Source organism: Oncorhynchus mykiss, chromosome 9 (genome assembly GCF_057628025.1).
Source record: "Oncorhynchus mykiss isolate SJ-2025 chromosome 9, ASM5762802v1, whole genome shotgun sequence".
In the NCBI taxonomy this organism is placed as follows: Eukaryota; Metazoa; Chordata; class Actinopteri; order Salmoniformes; family Salmonidae; genus Oncorhynchus; species Oncorhynchus mykiss.
In genome coordinates, this window is record NC_143030.1 from 32,196,615 (window position 1) to 32,220,771 (window position 24,157).

The 24,157-nt window shown below is 44.0% G+C and overlaps 1 protein-coding gene across 7 annotated transcripts in view; it reads right to left on the reverse strand.

Annotated features, from left to right (window-relative positions):
• Positions 1-207: 207 nt before the first annotated feature.
• Positions 208-24,157, reverse strand: part of LOC110531883 (TBC1 domain family member 14) — a 70,940-nt gene continuing 46,990 nt past the window's right edge. For all 7 annotated transcript variants that reach the window (XM_036987787.2, XM_090184074.1, XM_021615359.3 and 4 more), the window contains 10 exons: positions 17,904-18,031; positions 13,878-13,960; positions 11,058-11,282; positions 9,859-9,942; positions 9,470-9,564; positions 7,659-7,730; positions 4,312-4,440; positions 3,916-4,025; positions 2,899-3,157; positions 208-2,520 (listed from right to left, as the gene is read on the reverse strand). In XM_036987787.2, the coding sequence (XP_036843682.2) occupies positions 2,473-2,520; positions 2,899-3,157; positions 3,916-4,025; positions 4,312-4,440; positions 7,659-7,730; positions 9,470-9,564; positions 9,859-9,942; positions 11,058-11,282; positions 13,878-13,960; positions 17,904-18,031 (1,233 nt within the window). In that variant the 3' untranslated portion in view covers positions 208-2,472. The remainder of the gene's footprint in view (positions 2,521-2,898; positions 3,158-3,915; positions 4,026-4,311; positions 4,441-7,658; positions 7,731-9,469; positions 9,565-9,858; positions 9,943-11,057; positions 11,283-13,877; positions 13,961-17,903; positions 18,032-24,157) is intronic.

Consider the following 24,157-nt stretch of genomic DNA (forward strand, 5'->3'; position numbering starts at 1 on the left):
CACCAGGTGGGTGCAATTAATTATCAGATAAAACAGAAAACCAGCATGCTCCGGATCTTGTTGGGTTAGAGTTGAATACCCCTGCTCTACACCACCTTTGGCTATGAAGCGGTTTCCTGGCGATCACTTGCTCTGCAACTATGGAAAAACAATGACAACACACACACAAGTAGTAGAGATAAAAGTTAACATGGGTCAGTCAAGTTAACCGGTATGAATAGATCATTTATTGAATAAAACAGTAGTTATATACAGCTCCAGTTGACCTTGCTACCCTGCCACCCAAGTCCAACTCGAGTTCAATACAACAGAAAAGGGTCCATTGGAAATGTCACACATTAAAACAAGAGGACAGTGTCAAACTGACAAATCAAAACAAAGCATAAAAAGCAGATTTACTACAAAAAAAAATAAAAATAAAATGTACTCAATCATTTAAAACGGGGGCCATTTATACTTACCAGGTTGCACTTCTGTGATATAAGGCGTGTTCACATGCTATCGGAGTTGCCGGAAGCTCTTCAAAAGCACATACACACAACAAAACACACACACAAGGATCCTCGATGGTCACGCGTGAGGGACACTGATAACAGTAAGTACTCAAGACAAAATACAAATCGTAAAAACAGGGGATAAATTGCCCAAATGACAGTGTGAAACTACAGGGGTGAAAACTGCACGAGGTGACAAGAATGATTGTTATTTTTTATTGCAGTACTGCAGTGTTCACCGCAAAAAGGGAGCAGGGGGAATGGAGTGCATCCGTCCTCGTAACAGTGATCTGAATGTCTACGTGCACAGGGGGGTGAGGAGTGATCCCCAACAGCCAAAGGGGATCACTAAATGCTTGGGGGCTCTAGAGTACAGAGCGTTCTGTACAGTACCTGCATTTGGACCTAGCCTCCAATACATTCAGAATCATCTACAGAGGAGTTATCTTTTTGGCAGGTGGTGGTGGTGGCGGCAGACATGAAAGCAGTAGTAGGATCTGTGAACTGAACACCACACCAAAGCATCTTGTTGAACAACTCTCTCCCATTGAGCTCACACCTTCAAACCAAGGCTGGTGTGTTCCGTTAGTTTGAAACGGGGTAAATCAGAGCTCCTGACATGACTCAGGTCTTTCAGCTACATGACGAAAGGCATTACGGGAACAGGGAACATACAGCGTGCAATAGATCTGAGCCACCAAGGAGTAAGACCTCCAATAGAGGAAGGGCATACTGAGGCCAAATAGGGATACCAGCATTTTCAATAGTAGGGACACAGAAGATCCTCAGCAATCTATTTTCGTTTCCGGAGTCTTCTATTGCACACATTGCAAAACACATTCGGTGAAGCAGCTTCAAAATCAAACCGTTACATATATTAAGATATGACACTTCAAATAGAAACAAAGAAAACAGAATAACTCATTGATGACAAATGAAATGTGCAAAAAGGAAAATAACAGAAAAAAAAAAATGCAACCAATATGGTATGTGTGTCACACACAACGACACAGAAGATTCTCATAATCCACCTTAGCTCTTCCAGTTTAAAACCACTTTAGTGTATGTGTAGGACATCATTAAATATCACTTCATTTATTTTTCCACGTAGCTTATTTCCTCTTTGAAGAGGTTTGGTCAAATGTTTCTTTAAAAAGTGAACCGTAACATTGTGGTGCCTCAAACAATACTACATACAAAAAAAAAGGCTATTTGTTGTATTTCTGATGAATCTTCAGAAGAATAAAAATCAATTCACTACCCCCTCTTTTCAAGCCGATGAACAGTTGTCCCCAAATCAAACACCCACGGCTTCTCCTTGGGAGTCTTTACGTCATAGAATGGTACGGAAACAAATAAAAACAAATTAAAAACAGCAAACAAATTAAAAACACATTGAAACCAAACAAAAAACAAAAAAAACAAAGGCTAACAGTAAAAATCGCAGTTGATTTGTAGGAATGACCAACGGCAACGGAGGCTGGGAGTAGAGGTAGAAAGGGAGGAGAAAGTGAGAAAGAAGAGACACACAGGGAGTTAAAAAGTGAGAGAAAGAGGGATGAGAGATCAAGTGGAAAAAGAGGAACTAGCATCCGTGCTATAGACATTTGGGAGTGTACAGTACAGTCGAGAGCATCCTTCGTCTGCCCGGTTCGATTTGGGGAAGAGGGACACAACATGTGTTGAGGGGGTATCATAATAAATCCTCGTACCCCCTTACCCCAGTCCTTTCCAGACCTCCAGTGTCTCTGCTCCATGACCCAGGTCCAGGGGGAACACAGTGGCTGGTTTTCCCCATCCGTGAGCACGCCGAGCCTGTGTAGGTCCATGCCAGGGAGGGCATGTCTATCTGGGGCCCAGAGGGCAGCTCTCACACACAGCCTGGCCTGGGCTCGTCTAGTGTTTCATACGGTCAGGTGGAGTACTGGATCGGAGAACGAGCTAGTGTCTGTGTCGTTTTGCTCCTGGTTAACTGGACTCAGCGCTTTAGGACTGGACTGTTCCGCTCCTGCAAGGCCTGAAGAACCTGAGGACGCCAAAAGGAGGAAACAAGGAAATATCAGTCATGTTAAGCAAGGGGCATGGAGTTCATACCATACTCAAAAGAAAGAAGCATGGCGTGACCTCATCTATTCAAATCACATAGGAAATGGCTTCCAGGAAATTCCATCAAGCCTCATTCTTTAGAATACTGGACATAGGCAGTGGTGCTAACCAACAAAGCACAAACCTAGAGCTGACATAAGTGTCTCTTCCCCCACCTTCCTAACTCTGTTGCGCCGCACCTGAAAGAATGTCTATTTTCAAGTCAGCTGCCTCAGAAGGCTTCTTAGCACATCCCTCCTAAAATCAAAAAAAAAAAGAGGAAAACCAGAGATGTCCATGTCTATGTGTGTCATCTCACCTGCCCCCATTTCCTGTTCTTGCTTGTCATGTGGACGGCGTGGATGTGTGAGAATAGCTGGTCGGGGGAGATGGGGTCGGGCAGGCGGGTGAGGAACTGGGCGTTGTGGATGAAGTCCATGCGGGTCAACACGTCTTCGTATAGGCGCAGGATGCCCAGGGCCACCCGGAACAGGAACTCGTCACCGTCGCGACAGAACACGTCCCACACCCGACACGCCAGGTCCAACGGCAGCGACTTACTGTACAGGGTGAAGATCCTATAGATGGATAGAGAGATACTTTATTTGGTTACACCTTTCCATATTGAAGCATTGAGGTCCAAAAGGTATCATATAGACAGAGGCCTGACGTTATTTTCACACCCAAACACATTCACGGGCGTGAGTAGTCCATCGAGACATGGACGCAAACACACCAAGCATACGCTGACGAGCACAAAACCACACACAGTCCAATGCACAAAAATATAACAATGAGCAAGAAGAGAGAGTGAGAAAGAGAATGCAGATAAGGACAATGGCATTTGAACAGATAAGGCTCTGTAAATCAGAAAATTCTCAAACTATCTACGGATTAAATGCATTTTCCTGGGGTGCTTTTGGTTTGTATGGGATTTATTGACATGTTCCAATAGCTTATGTGCAGTGCTTCTCTCTTGACTTCCACCTCCCCCTCATCTCTTAATCTGTGTATAAGCAACTGATGTGAAAAGTGGCAGCTGTGTGGCGAGAGCACGGGGTGGGAGAGGACACCCCCGGTAAAGCCACTCACAAGTCCGGTCTCCTCAGTACACAATAACACATTCTAAAGGGCAAATATTACACAGAGAAAAAAAAAAAGTACCTACAAAACGTGCCAATCTTTTAATCAATATTTTTTTTCACATTCGTAAATGGTAGGTGATCTTTCATTTCATTTACGTGGCACAAAAATACAGATTGTACACATATTTTACATGAGCCAAAAGGACTAAGAGAGAAAAAGAGAGGGAGAAAGAGATGGGGGTCTGACTTACCAGTCAATTAAATAAATATCGGGGGTCAAGTTGTTTTCCTTGAAATGTACAAACAGTTTTGGTAGGTTTTCTTCAAAGAACACTTCAAATGCTGCAAAGTACTTCAACATCTGAGGAGGTAGAAGCAAGACGAAACAACCGAGTCAGACCACATAGCCCGGCTCTAGGAGCTATGACTCAGACAAATGTAATAACGTCGCTACCGTTGCCAACAGGGTGCTAAGTGCTATGGTTGCAGTGGTGTATTGTACAAATCAGTGCTAACAGGGTGTGCAGGCTTTTGTTCCAGCACAAACACCAAATTCAACTAACTGCGTGTGTGTGACTGCCTCTCTCTCTCTGTGTGTGTGTGTGTGTGTGTGTGTGTGTGTGTGTGTGTAACTAAACTGTACTCACAAGGCTGTGGTCCACTCTGAAGAAGGCCATCTGACAGGGCTTGTTCAGCAGGTTGGCGAAAGCTATGAAGGCGTCCGGCGTGTCCAGGTTGAGGATCAGCACCGCCGCGATGAACGACATGCCCTGCACCTGGACCCCCAGGGAGGAACAGGTGTTAGTGACTATGTTACGTGTATGTTCGTCGTGCTACATTGCTGTAGCTATGTTGATATACTGTATCTCAGGACTGTGTACTCAAATATGAACACACGAGATAGTGTGTTAGTGATGTTTACGGTTATGGTAGTGGGGTGGTGTTGGTGACATTTTATGTTAAGTGTTAGTGGTGGTGTTCATGACTGGTGTTAGGAGCCTTACTACGAGGACTACCGTAATTTCTGGACTATTAAGCGCACCTGAATATAAACCGCACCCACTGAATTATAAAAAAAGATGTATTTTGTACATAAATAAGCCGCAGGTGCCTACCGGTACATTGAAACAAATTAACTTTACACAGCCTTTAAACGAAACACGGCTTGTAACAAAAATAAATAGGCTTTAACGAAACACGGCTTGTAACAAAAATTAAACAGTAGCCTACCAAGAAAGTCATTGGTCACTATCTTCCTCCTCCTGTGCACTGAAACCACTGAAGTCATCTCCTTCGGTGTCGGAGTTGAATAGCCTCAGAATTGCTTCATCCGATGTTGGATCGTTTTCATTGTCGCTCTCGTCACTTTCATCCGGAGGCAAATTCCCCGCCGAGCTCATGCTGCCCCTTCAACACGCAGCAGTCCAGCCTTTCGAAACCCGTTGATGATAGTGGATTTTTTGACAATGCTCCACGCTGTCAGGACCCACTGGCAGACTTGACCATAAGTTGCTCTTCGCATGCGGCCCGTTTTAGTGAAGGATTTCTCCCCACTTGTCATCCAAGCCTCCCACTGAACACGGAGCGCCACCTTAAATGCACGATTTACACTGATGTCGAGTGGCTGCAAATACTTTGGGCCATCTGCTTTTCTTCCCTCGGAAAGCTTTTGTTGTCTTTTTGCACTGAGTCAGTTCCTCACGCTGCTGTTTCCAACATCTTATCATCGACTCATTAAGGCCAAGCTCCCGTGCAGCAGCTCTATTTCCTTTTCCAACAGCCAAATCGATCGCCTTCAACTCGAAAGCTGCATCATATGCATTTCTCCGTGTCTTTGCCATGATGAGGGTGACAAAATTACTACCGCAATCAGAATGATGGGAAGTTTGAGCGCGCTCGATTTACGTCACATTATGTGACCGTGCTCAGTTTTTTGGCGGCATGAATCTTGTGAAAACGGGAAAAATCCACAAATTAGCCGTGTCATTGTATAAACCGCGAGGTTCAAAGCGTGGGAATAAAGTAGCGGCTTATAGTCCGGAAATTACGGTAGTCATAATGAGAAGGGGAAAAGGAGATTATCTAACACTTAACCCGAACTCTCCATTTATCCAGAGGCCTTCAATCTATCCTAAGGCCTGACATATGGGGTCAGTCCAGGGCTGTATAGTACAAAGCAGGATCAATGAGTTAGCCAGCTAACTTTCAGAAAGAACCAGAAATAACTGTTGATTTGCTGGTTCAATAAGAAAACTAAACATATATACGTTTTTGGTTGTTGAGTCAATTAGACCATCTCCATTTCAAGGTTATTTCAGAATACTTAGGCCAGAGGCTAACTCATTGATCTTGCATTATATAATACTCCTCCAGACGTCAAGATACATTTCTCTGTAAACACACTGTGTGCCGTTTCTCAGCATGGGTGTGGTGCAGCCACAGTAAACATGTCTAGAGTAGGGTATACTGACTTAGAGGCTTTGACCACATACTGTCAACTCGTTTCATTAGACTCAAAAGGCAATAACAACCGAGCTGAAAAGTGGGCTTAGCAATCTGATAGTTCTAATGTGTGGAAGGTTCCCGGGAGCATGATGACGAATTCAACCAAACGAGATCGAAACAGTTAGGTCAGTGTGGCAGTAGAATACACAGATGTAAGCACATGTAACGGATGCGAAACGGCTAGCTTAGTTAGCGTGGGCGCTAAATAGCGTTTCAATCAGTGACGTCACTTGCTCTTAGACCTTGAAGTAGTAGTTCCCCTTGCTCTGCAAGGGCCGCGGCTTTTGTGGAGCGATGGGTAACGACGCTTCGTAGGTGTCAGTTGTTTGATGTGTGCAGAAGGTCCCTGGTTCGCGCCCGGGTATGGGCGAGGGGACGGTTTAAAAAAAATTATACTGTTACATTGATGCTGTTGACCCGGATTACTGGTTGCTGCGGAAAAAGGAGGAAGGTCAAAAGGGGGGTGAGTGTAACGGATGTGAAACGGCTAGCTTAGTTAGCGTGGGCGCTAAATAGCGTTTCAATCAGTGACGTCACTTGCTCTTAGACCTTGAAGTAGTAGTTCCCCTTGCTCTGCAAGGGCCGCGGCTTTTGTGGAGCGATGGGTAACGACGCTTCGTAGGTGTCAGTTGTTTGATGTGTGCAGAAGGTCCCTGGTTCGCGCCCGGGTATGGGCGAGGGGACGGTTTAAAAAAAATTATACTGTTACATTGATGCTGTTGACCCGGATTACTGGTTGCTGCGGAAAAAGGAGGAAGGTCAAAAGGGGGTGTAACGGATGTGAAACGGCTAGCTTAGTTAGCGTGGGCGCTAAATAGCGTTTCAATCAGTGACGTCACTTGCTCTTAGACCTTGAAGTAGTAGTTCCCCTTGCTCTGCAAGGGCCGCGGCTTTTGTGGAGCGATGGGTAACGACGCTTCGTAGGCGTCAGTTGTTGATGTGTGCAGAAGGTCCCTGGTTCGCGCCCGGGTATGGGCGAGGGGACGGTTTAAAATTATACTGTTACACACATAAACATACACACAGAGAGAAAGGGCCAGGTGTGGTGGGCAAATATCTCAGAAAGGTTGGACTAATCTTGTTGGCGCGATGGAGGCCTGCTGCTGGTCTCTCAGACTCTACATATACTGGCTGTTCCGTTGAGCAGAGCGAGGCTGTCCCCCAAATAACAACCCCTTCCCTGTATAGTGCACTACCTTTAACCAGGGCGCATAGGGCTCTAGTTAAAATAATTGCACTATATAGGGAATAAGGTACCATTTGGGACAAACCCCTAGGCTAACGTATGACTCACTGACACTTTGTTCATAGCCTAAGATAGTGATTTTCTATGACCTTACACAATGGGACTGAGATAGAAGGAACGGTTTCTGATTAATCCCTTATCGTGTGGGGGCCCTTGTGCGTCTGACGAAAAGGCATTAAATACTGAGACACTTCGCATACACACAAAGGCACAATCAGGAATTCATAAAGTGCGTGTACTTACATAGCCAACGTCTGGCCTATAGCAGGTGTATGCTCCCAGGATGCTGTGCAGCATGTCGTAGTATGGCCCTCCCTGTCCAAACACAGGAGGAATTTTAACACCTTAAATTCCTTTAGACTATCTGCTAATTACCATTGAAAACAACAGAAGGAATACTAGGGTGTCTTCTCTGACATTTTCAATCTCGCCTTGTCCCCGTTTGTAATCCCAACATGTTTCAAGCGGACCACCATCGTCCCTGTTCCCAAGAGCTCCAAGGTAACCTGTCTAAATGACTATCACCTTGTATCATCCACATCTGTAATTATGAAGTGCTTTGGAAGGCTGGTCATGACACACATCAACACCATCATCCCAGACACCCTCGACTCATCCCAATTCACATAGAGCCCCAACAGATCCACATATGATGCTAGTTCAATTGCACTTCATACTGCGCTCTCCCACCTGGACATGAGGGGAAATAACTGAGAATGCTGTTCATAGACTACAGCTCAGCGTTCAACACCATAGTCCCCTCTAAACTCATCACTAAGCTGGGGACCCTGGGACTGAACACCTCCCTCTCTAACTGGATCATGGACTCGCCTGACTGGACGACCCAAGGTAGTGAGGGTAGGCAACAACACCTCTGCTACGCTGACCATCAACACAGGGGCCCCTCAAGGGTGTGTGCTTAGTCCCCTCCTGTACTCCCTGTTCACCCACGACAGAGTGGCCACGCACGACTCCAACAAGTTCTGACGACAACGGTGGTAGGACTGATCCCAGACTACGATGAGAAAACCTACAGGGAGTTGGTCAGAGATATGGCAGTGTGGTTCCATGACAACAACCTCCCTCTCAACGTCAGTAAGACCCGTAAGACAGGATAAAGAGGGCAGAGCATGCCCCGATCCACATCGACTGGGCTGTAGTGGAGCGGGTCGAAAGCTTGAAGTTCCTCGGCGTCCACATCACTAAGGAATTAACATGGTCCACACACACCCACACAGTCGTAAAGAGGGCACGACAGTGTCTCCTCCCCCTCAGGTGGCTGAAAAGATTTGTCAGCTGCACCATTTGTGAGCAGCTTGACTGGCTGCGTCATCGCTTGGTATGGCAAATGCAGCACCAATGACCGCAAAGCACTACAGAGAGTGATGCGGACGGCCCAGTACATCACTGGAGCCGAGCTCCCCGCCATCTAGGACCTCTATATCAGGTGGTGTCAGAGAAAGGGTCAAAAAATGACCAAAGACTCCAGCCACCCAACCCACACTGTTCAATCTGCTTTCGTCTGGCAAACAGTACAATGAGCATCAGCTCTCTGACCAACAGGCTTAAAGACCGCTTTCTACCCCCGAGCTAAATAGTTAATTAATGGTTACCCAGATTATCTGCACTGACCCCATCTTGCACGGACTCTATGCACACTCACAATACTATATATATATATATATATATATATATATATATATATATATATATATATATATATATATATATATATATATATATATATATATATATATATATATATATATATATATATATATATATACATACATACATACATACATACATACATACATACATATATATATACATATATATATATATATATATACATACATACATATATATATATATATATATATATACACAGACACCCACAAAACCCACACACATTCACTTACACATGCACACACGCATACCGACAACACATGCACACCAATTCATTTAATTTCATCCACTGAATAAAGTGCTCATCTATAGAGTTCATATATTATTATTACATAAACCGTTGTGGTGGTTGTTCTGCCACTGACCTGTTGGAAGATACAGAGGTGTGGGAAGGTTCTGGAGATGTCCAGTTTAATCAGCTCCAGACTGGCCTCTCTGTCCGCCAGGGACAAACTTGCATCTACACATGCGCACAGACAGACAGACACACAGACAGCCAGGAAGGATAGAAGAACGTGTTAGAAACACACTGAATGATTCAACAATCACATGTTTCTTTTAGCCAACTCTCAAGTTCGGTAACCTTCTGTAGGCTATTTTTAGAATCAATGTGAGTCCGATTGAAACCCTCCACCATTTGTAAGACAGGTCAAACTTTTCCAATAGCACTTTAGAAAAAGCGGATAAAGAAATGAAAGTAGTATATTTTTCCTCTCTCTACCTTGTACTCCCAATAAATCAAATCAATCACTACCTTCAGTCTCTGGTTCAGTGGGTGGTGCAGTAGGCATAGATTTCCACTTCTCCCTTGCCCTGGCCAGACAGATGTTAAACAGCTCTGTGGACAAATAGAATACATCACAACTTTACGCCTGTTATTACACATAAAACCTGCCCTTGAGCCAATTACCATTGGAGTAAATCACAGACAGGATTACTGTCATTGGTGTAGTCCCCATCAAAAGCCTTCTGCTGCAGCACATCAAGCCTGAATACATTCTCAAGGTCTTCTCTCCATTATCAAAGACCTGTGCAGTGTCTCAATGGCGCTGTGCTTATCTACTGACCTTCTCCTAGACCTGGCGTTGCCCTCTAGTGAGGAGTAATTGAATCTGTGTAATGAGATATTTCTACATAATAGACCATGGCCATTTTGGACACAGACCAGGCCTCATTGTGATGACGTTAGCAAAGTTGGTATACTGGTATTCGGCTCTTTATGGAAGAACAGGAGACTTCACAGACCGATATCGTCTCTGCATTAGGAACCCTAACTAGCACCAGCCATGCGTCGCCCACACGGCCATGGATAGATCGAGACTGTGGAACAGCAGCGAGAAACTCAGATGGTCAATTCCGATTGAAATCCTCATTATTTTTTTTTCTTTCTGTAGAACTCTGGCGGGAAGGCCAAAGAGTCGGTTTGTATAACAATAAATAAGCGTTCCTATCAACTTCCACTGTCCTCTGAGAGTGTCTGAATCTGTAGTACACCTCTGATTATTTGCCAGAGCAATAGATGAACGCATTCATATTCTGTTGAGGTATACATGTAGATCAATGGCCCTTGGTTTCAGCGCTGGGCTGAATTTGAGAAAACTTTTTAGTGCCCCCCCATCTTGGCGGTTTGCATTTTTAAAGTTAATTTCCTGCAATTCTATGCATTTTGCCATGCATGGCCAATGTGTTTTTTTGCTCAAACATAAACAGCAAAATCAATACGGCTAAATTCCTTTTATTTTGGTTAATTGTTAGTTAATATCTTATGATACAGCCTAGATTCGAACCAGGGTGTCTGTTGTGACGCCTCTAGCACTGAGACCTGCATCTCATCCTTAGATATTTACAGTATTATAAGTCCTCTCTTTACTTCACACCCCCCCCCCCCCGGTGTGTGTTATGTGATGTGAGGTGTATAATTCAACGCAGTCTACAGTGAGAGGTGTGTCTTACCGTGGGTGATGTTGAGCTCGTTGCCCACCGCCAGGCTCCAGACCTTGCCCCTGACACTTGGGGGAACGCCCTGCCACCAGAGCTCCCTGACCCGCCGAGACGTACACATGGCACTCCAGTTGGGCAGAATCTCCTGGTTCCAGGTCTGGGCGGCGTTGCCGATGCTCTCCTCCAGCTTGCACCTGTCCTCCAGTTGCTTCCTCCTCTTCTGGGCCTCCTTGAGCTCTACAGAGGGAGGGAAGAGAGACAGTGTTAGACAACCATATAATAGAAATATGTGGTCCTCTGTAGCTCAATTGGTACAACATGGTGCTTGCAACACCAGGATAATTGGTCTGATTCCCAGGACCATCCATATGTAAAAAATAATAATATATTGCACGCAAGACAGTAAGTCACATTGGATGAGTACATCAGCTTTATACTATACATTCGAATTAAGATATTACCATATACAGTTGAAGTCGGTAGTTTACATACACCATTTTGCCACAACTTTGGAAGTATGCTTGGGGTCATTGTCCATTTGGAAGACCCATTTGCGACCAAGCTTTAACTGACTGATGTCTTGAGATGTTGCTTCAATATATCCACATCATTTTCCTCCCTCATGATGCCATCTATTTTGTGAAGTGCACCAGTCCCTCCTGCAGCAAAGCACCCCCACAACATGATGCTGCCACCCCCGTGCTTCACGGTTGGGATGGTGTTCTTCGGCTTGCAAGCCTCCCCCTTTTTCCTCTAAACATAACGATGGTCATGCCCAAACAGTTCTATTTTTGTTTCATCAGACCAGAGGATATTTCTCCAAAAGTATGATCTTTGTCCCCATGTGCAGTTGCAAACCGTAGTCTGGCATTTTTTACGGCGTTTTTTGAGCAGTGGCTTCTTCCTTGCTGAGAGGCCTTTCAGGTTATGTCGATATAGGACTTGTTTTACTGCCGATATAGATACTTTTGTACCGGTTTCCTCCAGCATCTTCAAAAGGTCCTTTGTTGTTGTTCTGGGATTGATTTGCACTTTTCGCACCAAAGTACGTTCATCTCTAGGAGACAGAACGCGTCTCCTTCCTGAGCGGTATGACGGCTGCGTGTTCCCTTGGTGTTAATACTTGCATACTATTGTTTGTACAGATGAACGTGGTAACTTCAGGTGTTTGGAAATTGCTCCCAAGGATGAACCAGACTTGTGGAGGTCTACAATTTGTTTTCTGAGGTCTTGGCTGCTTTCTTCTGATTTTCCCATGATGTCAAGCAAAGAGGCACTGAGTTTGAAGGTAGGCCTTGAAATACATCCACAGATACACCCCCAATTGACTCAAATTATGTCAATTAGCCTATCAGAAGCTTCTAAAGCCATGACATAATTTTCGGGAATTTTCAAGCTGTTTAAAGGCACAGTGAACTTACTGTGTGTAAACTTCTGACCCACTGGAATTGTGATACAGTGAATAATAAGTTAAATAATCTCTCTATAAACATTTGTGGAGTGGTTGAAAAGCGAGTTTTAATGACCTAAGTGTATGTAAACTTCCGACTTCAACTGTAAGAATTACAGTGCATTCGGAAAGTATTCAGACCCCTTCCTTTTTTCCACATATTCAGACCCCACCCCCCCCCTCATCAATCTACACACAATACCCCTTAATAACAAAGCCAAAAAAGCTTTTTCAAAATTTTCTGGGAAAGGTACCAAAACATTTCTGCAGCATTGAAGGTCCCCAAGAACACAGTGGCCTCCATTTTTAAATGGAAGAAGTTTGGAACCACCAAGACTCTTCCTAGAGCTGGCCGCCTGGCAAAACTGAGCAATCCGATGAAACTGAGAAGCCGATGGTCACTCTGTGGAAATGGGAGAACTTTCCAGAAGGACAACCATCTCTTCAGCACTCCACCAATCAGGCCTTTATGGTAGAGTGGCCAGACGGAAGCCACTCCTCAGTAAAAAGCACATGACAGCCCGCTTGAAGTTTGCAGAAGGAACCTAAAGGACTCTGACAATGAGAAAAAATATTCTCTGGTCTGATGAAACCAAGATTGAACTCTTTGGCCTGAATGCCAAGCGTTATGTCTGGAGGAAATTTGGCACCACCCCTATGGTGAAGCATGGTGGTGGCAACATCATGCTGTGGGGATGTTTTTCAGAGGCAGGGACTGGGAGACTAGTCAGAGAGATCCTTGATGAAAACATGCTCAAGAGCGTTCAGGACCTCAGACTGGGGCGAAGGTATTACCTTCCAACAGGACAACGACCCTAGGCACACAGCTAAGACAATGCAGGAGTGGACAAGTCTCTGAATGTCCTTGAGTGGCCCAGTTTTTGCCTTGTCATTATAGGGTATTGTGTGTAGATTGATGAAGGAAAAAACGTTTTCATCCTTTTTAGATTAAGGCTGTAACGTAACAAAATGTGGAAAAAGTCAAGTGGTCTGAATACGTTATGAATGCACCGTTTGTCACCATTATATACTGTAGTATCCTTCTCAGAATGCTGATCTGTAAAGATGTCATGGTTGAAAAAGTCAGTTTTCACGATGGACAGTAGCTATTATAAAAGTATTTAAGGCTGCGTTTACACAGGCAGCCCAATTCTGATTATTTTCTACAAATCAGCTAATTTTACCAGTAATTGGGCAAAATATCAGAATTGGCTGCCTGTGTAAACTAAAAAGATGGAAAGTTAGAAACGCATTACATTTATTTTGACTATGAGTGGTCAAGACAGAAAGAAGGATTTTTAAGAGCAATGAGGGTGAGGGAATATCATTTTTTTTTTTTAAATGGCCGGATATGATCCAGATGAATACATATAAATACACACCTCTCTTCTTCGCCTGGGCCACCATCTCCTCATACTGTTGTCTGTGTTTCTGTGCCTCCTCTGCAGGCTTGGCTGGCAGGTTACTGCAACACAACACATCCCAGAGAGTGAATGTGGGTGAGTGAGTGTGAGGTTTGAACATGATCCCTCACATTATTAATGGTGGGGTATTTAGAGGAGAAGAAAGGCAATGAAAATGAGTGAGGGGTGTGGAAAGGGAGAGAGAGACCACACACTTCTACCACCATTTTGGCACAGACACCACCTTACACTTGCACCTCTAAATATTCTACAGGATTACAGCCACAAACACAGTCTTCACTGTGGCGTAAAGAAAGAGAGGGGCATTAAACTTTCAGTAGCCTCTCTCTACTATCAACTGTACCTAGACCACCTCTCATATAAGTTAGGAAACCATTTGGGCTAGGCTGGTATATGTGTGAGTGTGAGAGAGAGACAGAGCCAGAGCGCTGCTAATAGGTTCTCTCTACATGGTCCTGCTGCACTGCAGTTTGAGAGACAGAGAGAGAGGGGGGGGGGGGGTATGTAAAGGAATAGTGCTGAGCGACTAGTGCTTCTTGAGGTCGGTTTGGTTTTCGTTTGATTATTACAAAATAATCACGGTTTACAATTTAAGTTCCGATAATTTTTCTTAAAACGGACCCGAAGAGTGAAAATCATGTTTTTCATCAAATTGGATGATATTTAGACTAAACCTATTCACAATAGATTGACCCAAGTATTAGAAATGACTGTTGCTGGTAAATTGACAAAGTTGATCATAAAGTTACTGGTCCCCTCCCCCAATGTCAAACGCTTGGATTCAGGAGACAGGCATTACTTCCATCATTATGTAACGTCATGTAATTTTAACTAATTAAAATATGTAATGCCCAGTGCTTTACTCAGACAGAAATAGGTACCGGTACTCATTTTGGGTGCCGGCACAGTTCATATTTAGGTGCAGGAGCTCCACAATACTGTTGACCTAATACTCTATAAAGAGGAACAGGAGTTCAAGCAGTAGAACATTTTAAGTGCCGGTACTCAAGTCAAGCAGTGGTAACGCCTTAAAACTGTCACCACATGTACGCATCACAGGGCTTTGCTTACAAACAGTAAGATTGCTCGAGTAGAACATGGCTGGTAACTAACCCTTTTTCATTTGTCTTATGACTTAAAGCAAGCAAGCTACTTACCAGCATACCGGAAAAAGCACACTGTGCAGGGTACTGGATGTCATAGTGTTAATTTAACGTTACACTATTTTCAGAAGAATGAAGACATCCGAGAACAGTGGCTGCTTTTTATTCCGGACGGACAGGCGGCACCACATTTTGAGCATAGTTACTTTATCAATTGAGAAGAACATTCCATGGGTCTTGCCAGGAAGCTAATCCTGAAGACGGATGCTGTACTGTCATTAACAGTGGATCAGGGGATCTTGCAAGCACTGACCATAATATAAGTATCAGAGTTTGATGAGTCTGACACGGTGGCTGTAACTGTTTTGAATTGTGAACGGAATATTTTCTGTAAAACATTTGATAGTCACTATATGGTTTTTGTTCTTCCATCCCTAAACCCCCTACAGTGAGGGAAAAACGTATTTGATCTCCTGCTGATTTTATCCATTTGCCCACTGACAAAGAAATGATCAGTCTATAATTTCAATGGTAGGTTTATTTGAACAGTGAGAGACAGAATAACAACAAAAAAATCCAGAAAAACGCATGTCAAAAATGTTATAAATTGATTTGCCAAAAGGCATGTGGGAGACTCCCCAAACATATTGAAGAAGGTACACTGGTCAGATGAGACTAAAATTGAGCTTTTTGGCCATCAAGGAAAATGCTATGTCTGGTGCAAACCCAACACCTCTCATCACCCTGAGAACACCATCCCCACAGTGAAGTATGGTGGTGGCAGCATCATGCTGTGGGGATGTTTTTCCATCGGCAGGGACTTGCAAACTGGTCAGAATTGAAGGAATGATGGATGGTGCTAAATACAGGGAAAACGTGAGGGAAACCTGTTTCAGTCTATCCAGAGACTGAGACAAGGGTTCACCTTCCAGAAGGACAATGACCCTAAGCATACTGCTAAAGCAACACTCGAGTGGTTTAAGGGGAAACATTTAAATGTCTTGGAATGGCCTAGTCAAAGCCCAGACCTCAATCCAATTGATAATCTGTGGTATGACTTAAATATTGCTGTACACCAGCAGAATCCATCACACTTGAAGGAGCTGGAGCAGTTTTGCCTTGAAGAATTGGCAAGGATCCTAGTGGCTAGATTTGCCAAGCTAATAGAGACATACCCCAAGAGACTTGCAGCTGTAACTGCTGCAAAAGGCTCTACAAAGTATTGACTTTGGTGGGGGGGTAATAGTTATGCACACTCAAGTTCTATTTTTTGGTCTCATTTCCTGTTTGTTTCACAATAAAACATGTTTTGCACCTTCAAAATGGTAGGCATGTTGTGTAAATCAAATGATAAACCCCCCCCCTAAAAATCAATTTTAATTCCAGGTTGTTAGGCAACAAAATAGGAAAAATACCAAGGGGGGTGAATACTTTCACAAGCTGCTCTATATCCTCTATATCGTGCATTCTTTTGTCTCTTCTCTCCCTCTACAGACAAGTAGGCGTGCAATAGATTATAGTCGTTGTAGTTATTTACCACATTTTCTGCACTAAACTATGTAGAAAATTGGCCTGTTGGAAACTCCAACTCCCTACTACATTGCACAGTTCGGGCTTGATTTTTCTGATTTTCTCTGATTTCTCTCTAGAGAAAGTACACATTGAGAGCACAGGGAGAAAAAAAACGAAACGAATGGAATTAAAATAATAGAATGAATGTAGGTCAATTAGTTGTTTAAATCACCCCATATAGAACCAAATCAGTCGATATAATCGAGAACACTCACCAGAAATCAAGCGATATGAATCAGACAAGTTGGTCAGGTTCAAATCAACCTATCATATCATAATTTCTGAGTAGGCGGTAATGACATTTTTCATTGTGCTGTAACTGAAACTAGAAGATCTTCTGACATCCTTTCCCTTCGCCAAAGGTACGGAACGGATTTTTAAAAAAAAGTGTTTTTACCCTGGGATAGCTCGCTAATATGACCCATAGTAGGGAAAAACATTTCTTGGTTGCAATTCGATCTACAGTACATCTAACACCACGATATGAAACGTTGATTTGAACCTTCTGACCAACTAGTGGGTCAGGCGGCACCCCACTCTCTGATTCATATCGCTTGCTGTCTGATTATAGTTGTCGATTATATTGACGGATTTAAACCATCGGGTGGTTTAAAAACCTCCGAACACATAGGAAACTGTTGAACGTGAAAAACCCAGCAGCGATGCAGTTCTTGACACAAACCGGTGCACCTTGCACCTACTACCATACCCCGTTCAAAAGGCACTTAAATATTTTGTCTTGCCCTTTCACCCTCTGAATGGCATACATACACAATACATGTCTCAATTGTCTTAATGCTTAAAAATACTACTTTAACCCGTCTCCTCCTCATCTACACTGATAGAAGTGGGCTTAACAAATTACATCAATAGGGTATCATAGCCTCACCTGGTCAGTGTATATCATGGAAAGGGCAATGGTTTTGTATACTGTGTGTATGAGAAAAAGGAAAGAGAGCGACCCATCCAAGACACCCACCCTGAGGGCAGCACGGCAGAGATCAGGGAGAGAGCTGGGCTGGTCTCATATTGATCATGGCTAGACAGTCAATCCCATATGTACTCAGTACAACAAAAGGGAAAAGCCATTCGGATCCATGACTCAGAAGAAACGCCGCTAACTCCTTCCTGCCTCAGTGATAGACTGCTCTGTTCTTGGTGTGTGTGTGTGTGTGTGTTACTTACGCAGCGCAGTCCTCCAGTGTATAAGTGTGTTTCTGTGCATACACGTGGGTGTGTGTGTAGGTGTGAGGTACGGACACAGGGTGGTCCTCCAGTGTGTGTGTGTGTGTGTGTGTGTGGTACATACGCAGGGCGGTCCTCCAGTATAAGTGCTGTGGTGGAGAGGGGTTCAAAGTCCAGATTCTTCCTCACACTCTGTCTGGGAGACGGGGGACTGTGGCCAGGTCCATCTCTGCTACTGTTAGTTTCATATTCCTAGAACAGACAAAACACACACACACACACACACACACACACACACTTAACACACAGTGGAATATCATGTGTCACGAGAGAAACTGGTTTCATTTGCCAAGGTCGTATCTGCCACTTTTAGTTTCATAGTCCTTTAGACAAAAAAAACGCAAATATTCAAAGGTACAATGAAATATCAAATCAGACGCTTGGGTTTATTCACCCGATTGAACAAACAGGAAAGTCTAATTGAAATCTAATGGCTCAGTAGTTGTTCAGTTGTTTCATATTACATGTTATAAGTCATAATCAAGCTCAACCTCAATGGGATTGGTATGCAGAGCCGTGCTCTGGTAAAATGACATGTCTGAGACCTGAGGGCCTCAGAACCAACTCAAAACTAGAAGCATCTTATTAAAACCAATATAGAGGAGAGTAGAGTCTGGTGAAGGAAAAAAGCTAGGTGTCTGACATTCACTTTCCTCTAAAGACCTTTATTTTGTCTCTCGGTCCATTCACACACACACACTTATTTTTCTTCCACACCCCCCTGCTAGAAGCGTGACTACAGCCCTTTGGTCCTTAGCGGCACCTATCTAATGAGTGTGTCCCCGTCACGCCTCCTGCGCAGCTCAGAGTGGGGCGCGAGACATCCTGACCATTAGACCTCCAGCCATGGGAGCATTTAAACACGGACAGGGTTTTCCTTTGGGTAATATTCAAATATGCATTGGTTGTGTAACATGATTAGGGCGTCCACCCACGGTTCACAGAATGACAGAAATCACATTTCGCTTATGGCAACTCATCTTAACAGAAAATGCAACACGGATACATCGGCGTGCTCCATTCTTATTGAATTCCGATGAACAATGAGTTTAGCCTGCTACATTCTCTGGCACCTCCCTCCTGTCAGCATTGGTCTGGACATGACAGACTGTGGCCAATACGCATAGGGTATCACCTACACTTTGACATGTAGGCTAATTAATTATGTATTTACATACACTTATGTTTTTCTTAACACGTTAACACAACAGCTAGCGTTTTTCAGTTTTCAAATCAATTTGACTAGCAGATTGGCAAATTGGGCACCTCTTGAAGGCCAAATGGCCCTGCCCCTAAAATCCCGAAATACCAGGCCTTGTCAGACATCGTTTTTTATTGGTCTGTTTGTCAGTGTCAGCAGAGTAGGCTACCTTGTCATTTTTGTCATATTAAAAAAGATTCTGCTAATGTCTCCAGTCATATAAAGTGTAGTAGAATTGAAGGAAGTGTGTTTAAAATGCCAACATTTTCCTGTGCATAGGAGAAGAAACATAGGCCTATAGCCTACTAAGCCACTACGCGCGGCACTGAACACTTTTTTGCAAACAGTCTTATTTTTTTTGCCTAAATTATGACTTTCCAATCTAATAACCACTTTAGAAATAGAAGGCTATGTTACATAGGTCTGCAAATACAAGGATTTTTATTTTATTTATTTATTTTACCTTTATTTAACCAGGTAGGCAAGTTGAGAACAAGTTCTCATTTACAATTGCGACCTGGCCAAGATAAAGCAAAGCAGTTCGACAGATACAACAACACAGAGTTACACATGGAGTAAAACAAACATACAGTCAATAATAAAGTATAAACAAGTCTATATACAATGTGAGCAAATGAGGTGAGAAGGGAGGTAAAGGCAAAAAAGGCCTTGGTGGCAAGGTAAATACAATATAGCAAGTAAAACACTGGAATGGTAGTTTTGCAATGGAAGAATGTGCAAAGTAGAAATAAAAATAATGGGGTGCAAAGGAGCAAAATAAATAACTTAATTAAATACAGTTGGGAAAGAGGTAGTTGATAGGGCTAAATTATAGGTGGGCTATGTACAGGTGCAGTAATCTGTGAGCTGCTCTGACAGTTGGTGCTTAAAGCTAGTGAGGGAGATAAGTGTTTCCAGTTTCAGAGATTTTTGTAGTTCGTTCCAGTCATTGGCAGCAGAGAACTGGAAAGAGAGGCGGCCAAAGAAAGAATTGGTTTTGGGGGTGACTAGAGAGATATACCTGCTGGAGCGTGTGCTACAGGTGGGAGATGCTATGGTGACCAGCAAGCTGAGATAAGGGGGGACTTTACCTAGCAGGGTCTTGTAGATGACATGGAGCCAGTGGGTTTGGCGACGAGTATGAAGCGAGGGCCAGCCAACGAGAGCGTACAGGTCGCAATGGTGGGTAGTATATGGGGCTTTGGTGACAAAACGGATTGCACTGTGATAGACTGCATCCAATTTGTTGAGTAGGGTATTGGAGGCTATTTTGTAAATTACATCGCCAAAGTCGAGGATTGGTAGGATGGTCAGTTTTACAAGGGTATGTTTGGCAGCATGAGTGAAGGATGCTTTGTTGCGAAATAGGAAGCCAATTCTAGATTTAACTTTGGATTGGAGATGTTTGATATGGGTCTGGAAGGAGAGTTTACAGTCTAACCAGACACCTAAGTATTTGTAGTTGTCCACGTATTCTAAGTCAGAGCCGTCCAGAGTAGTGATGTTGGACAGGCGGGTAGGTGCAGATAGCGATCGGTTGAAGAGCATGCATTTAGTTTTACTTGTATTTAAGAGCAATTGGAGGCCACGGAAGGAGAGTTGTATGGCATTGAAGCTTGCCTGGAGGGTTGTTAACACAGTGTCCAAAGAAGGGCCGGAAGTATACAGAATGGTGTCGTCTGCGTAGAGGTGGATCAGAGACTCACCAGCAGCAAGAGCGACCTCATTGATGTATACAGAGAAGAGAGTCGGTCCAAGAATTGAACCCTGTGGCACCCCCATAGAGACTGCCAGAGGTCCGGACAACAGACCCTCCGATTTGACACACTGAAATCTATCAGAGAAGTAGTTGGTGAACCAGGCGAGGCAATCATTTGAGAAACCAAGGCTGTTGAGTCTGCCGATGAGGATGTGGTGATTGACAGAGTCGAAAGCCTTGGCCAGATCAATGAATACGGCTGCACAGTAATGTTTCTTATCGATGGCGGTTAAGATATCGTTTAGGACCTTGAGCGTGGCTGAGGTGCACCCATGACCAGCTCTGAAACCAGATTGCATAGCAGAGAAGGTATGGTGAGATTCAAAATGGTCGGTAATCTGTTTGTTGACTTGGCTTTCGAAGACCTTAGAAAGGCATGGTAGGATAGATATAGGTCTGTAGCAGTTTGGGTCAAGAGTGTCCCCCCTTTTGAAGAGGGGGATGACCGCAGCTGCTTTCCAATCTTTGGGAATCTCAGACGACACGAAAGAGAGGTTGAACAGGCTAGTAATAGGGGTGGCAACAATTTCGGCAGATAATTTTAGAAAGAAAGGGTCCAGATTGTCTAGCCCGGCTGATTTGTATGGGTCCAGATTTTGCAGCTCTTTCAGAACATCAGCTGAATGGATTTGGGAGAAGGAGAAATGGGGAAGGCTTGGGCGAGTTGCTGTTGGGGGTGCAGTGCTGTTGACAGGGGTAGGAGTAGCCAGGTGGAAAGCATGGCCAGCAGTAGAAAAATGCTTATTGAAATTTTCAATTATGGTGGATTTATCAGTGGTGACAGTGTTTCCTATCTTCAGTGCAGTGAGCAGCTGGGAGGAGGTGTTCTTATTCTCCATGGACTTTACAGTGTCCCAGAACTTTTTTGAGTTAGTGTTGCAAGAAGCAAATTTCTGCTTGAAAAAGCTAGCCTTGGCTTTTCTAACTGCCTGTGTATAATGGTTTCTAGCTTCCCTGAACAGCTGCATATCACGGGGGCTGTTCGATGCTAATGCAGAACGCCATAGGATGTTTTTGTGTTGGTTAAGGGCAGTCAGGTCTGGGGAGAACCAAGGGCTATATCTGTTCCTGGTTCTAAATTTCTTGAATGGGGCATGTTTATTTAAGATGGTTAGGAAGGCATTTTTAAAAAATATCCAGGCATCCTCTACTGACGGGATGAGGTCAATATCCTTCCAGGATACCCCGGCCAGGTCGATTAGAAAGGCCTGCTCGCTGAAGTGTTTCAGGGAGCGTTTTACAGTGATGAGAGGAGGTTGTTTGACCGCTGACTCATTACGGATGCAGGCAATGAGGCAGTGATCGCTGAGATATTGGTTGAAGACAGCAGAGGTGTATTTAGAGGGGAAGTTGGTTAGGATGATATCTATGAGGGTGCCCATGTTTAAGGCTTTGGGGAGGTACCTGGTAGGTTCATTGATAATTTGTGTGAGATTGAGGGCATCAAGTTTAGATTGTAGGATGGCTGGGGTGTTAAGCATGTTCCAGTTTAGGTCGCCTAGCAGCACGAGCTCTGAAGATAGATGGGGGGCAATCAGTTCACATATGGTGTCCAGAGCACAGCTGGGGGCAGAGGGTGGTCTATAGCAGGCGGCAACGGTGAGAGACTTGTTTTTAGAGAGGTGGATTTTTAAAAGTAGAAGTTCAAATTGTTTGGGTACAGACCTGGATAGTAGGACAGAACTCTGCAGGCTATCTTTGCAGTAGATTGCAACACCGCCCCCTTTGGCAGTTCTATCTTGTCTGAAAATGTTGTAGTTTGGAATTAAAATGTCTGAATTTTTGGTGGTCTTCCTAAGCCAGGATTCAGACACAGCTAGAACATCCGGGTTGGCAGAGTGTGCTAAAGCAGTGAATAGAACAAACTTAGGGAGGAGGCTTCTAATGTTAACATGCATGAAACCAAGGCTATTACGGTTACAGAAGTCGTCAAAAGAGAGCGCCTGGGGAATAGGAGTGGAGCTAGGCACTGCAGGGCCTGGATTCACCTCTACATCGCCAGAGGAACATAGGAGGAGTAGAATAAGGGTGCGACTAAAAGCAATAAGAATTGGTTGTCTAGAACGTCTGGAACAGAGAGTAAAAGGAGGTTTCTGGGGGCGATAAAATAGCATCAAGGTATAATGTACAGACAAAGGTAAGGTAGGATGTGAATACAGTGGAGGTAAACCTAGGTATTGAGTGATGAAGAGAGAGATATTGTCTCTAGAAACATCATTGAAACCAGGAGATGTCATTGCATGTGTGGGTGGTGGAACTAATAGGTTGGATAAGGTATAGTGAGCAGGACTAGAGGCTCTACAGTGAAATAAGCCAATAAACACTAACCAGAACAGCAATGGACAAGACATATTGACATTAAGGAGAGGCATGCTTAGTCGAGTGATCAAAAGGGTCCAGTGAGTGGAGAGGTTGGTTGAGGGTCACGGCGATTTAGACAGCTAGCCAAGCCAACCGGTAGCAAGCTAGCATAGGATGGAGTCTGTTGTTAGCCACCTCTTGCGTTCGGTCAGTAGATTAGTGGGGTTCCGTGAGGTAGAGGGGATTAATCCAAATCATACAACAACAACAAAAATAAGAACAATAGATATAGTTATAGAGGCCCGAGAAGAAAACATAATAATAATAAAAATAAATAAATTGTCCGATTGTCTATTCAGATAGCAGCCGGTAAGACAGCTAACGGTTAGCGGGCCGCAGATGGGCGTTCAGGTAACGTCGCGACAGAGGAGCCAGCCGGATCTCCTTCAGGTAGATAACGTCGGCAGTCCAGTTGTGAAGGCCCGGTGGGGCTCCGCGTAGGCAGTGAAACGGGTCCGGATAGGTGACTGCAGCCCAGGAGTGAATGATGGAACTCAGGAGTGATTGACGGAGCTGGCTAGCACCGGAACAATCGATGTTTGCTCCGGAATCGACGAAAGCCGATTGTCACACGGATAGCAGCTAGCTAGCTGTGAGATCCGGGTATGAATGTCCAGAGAGCAGTTGAAATCCAGGGACATGGAGAGAAAAATTGGTCCGGTATGTTCCGTTCCGAGCCGCGCTGCGCTGTACAAAACTGGCGATAGATTTTCGAGCTAAAGGATAGCTGATGACCACAAACCGTGGTTAGCTGAATACTAACGATTTGCCAGTAAAGAAGCTAACTAGCTTCTGATTAGCTTCTGGATTAGCTTCTGGGCTAGCTCCTGGCTAGCTTCTGGCTAGTTTCTGGCTAGCTTCTTGGAGTTTCTGGCTAGCTTCTTGGAGGATTACAGATCTGAGGTAAATAATAATTTTTTATAAATATAAATTGGTGAGGCTGGTTGCAGGAGAGTGTTTAGAAGATGAGTTGATGGAAAATAAAAATAAAATGTAT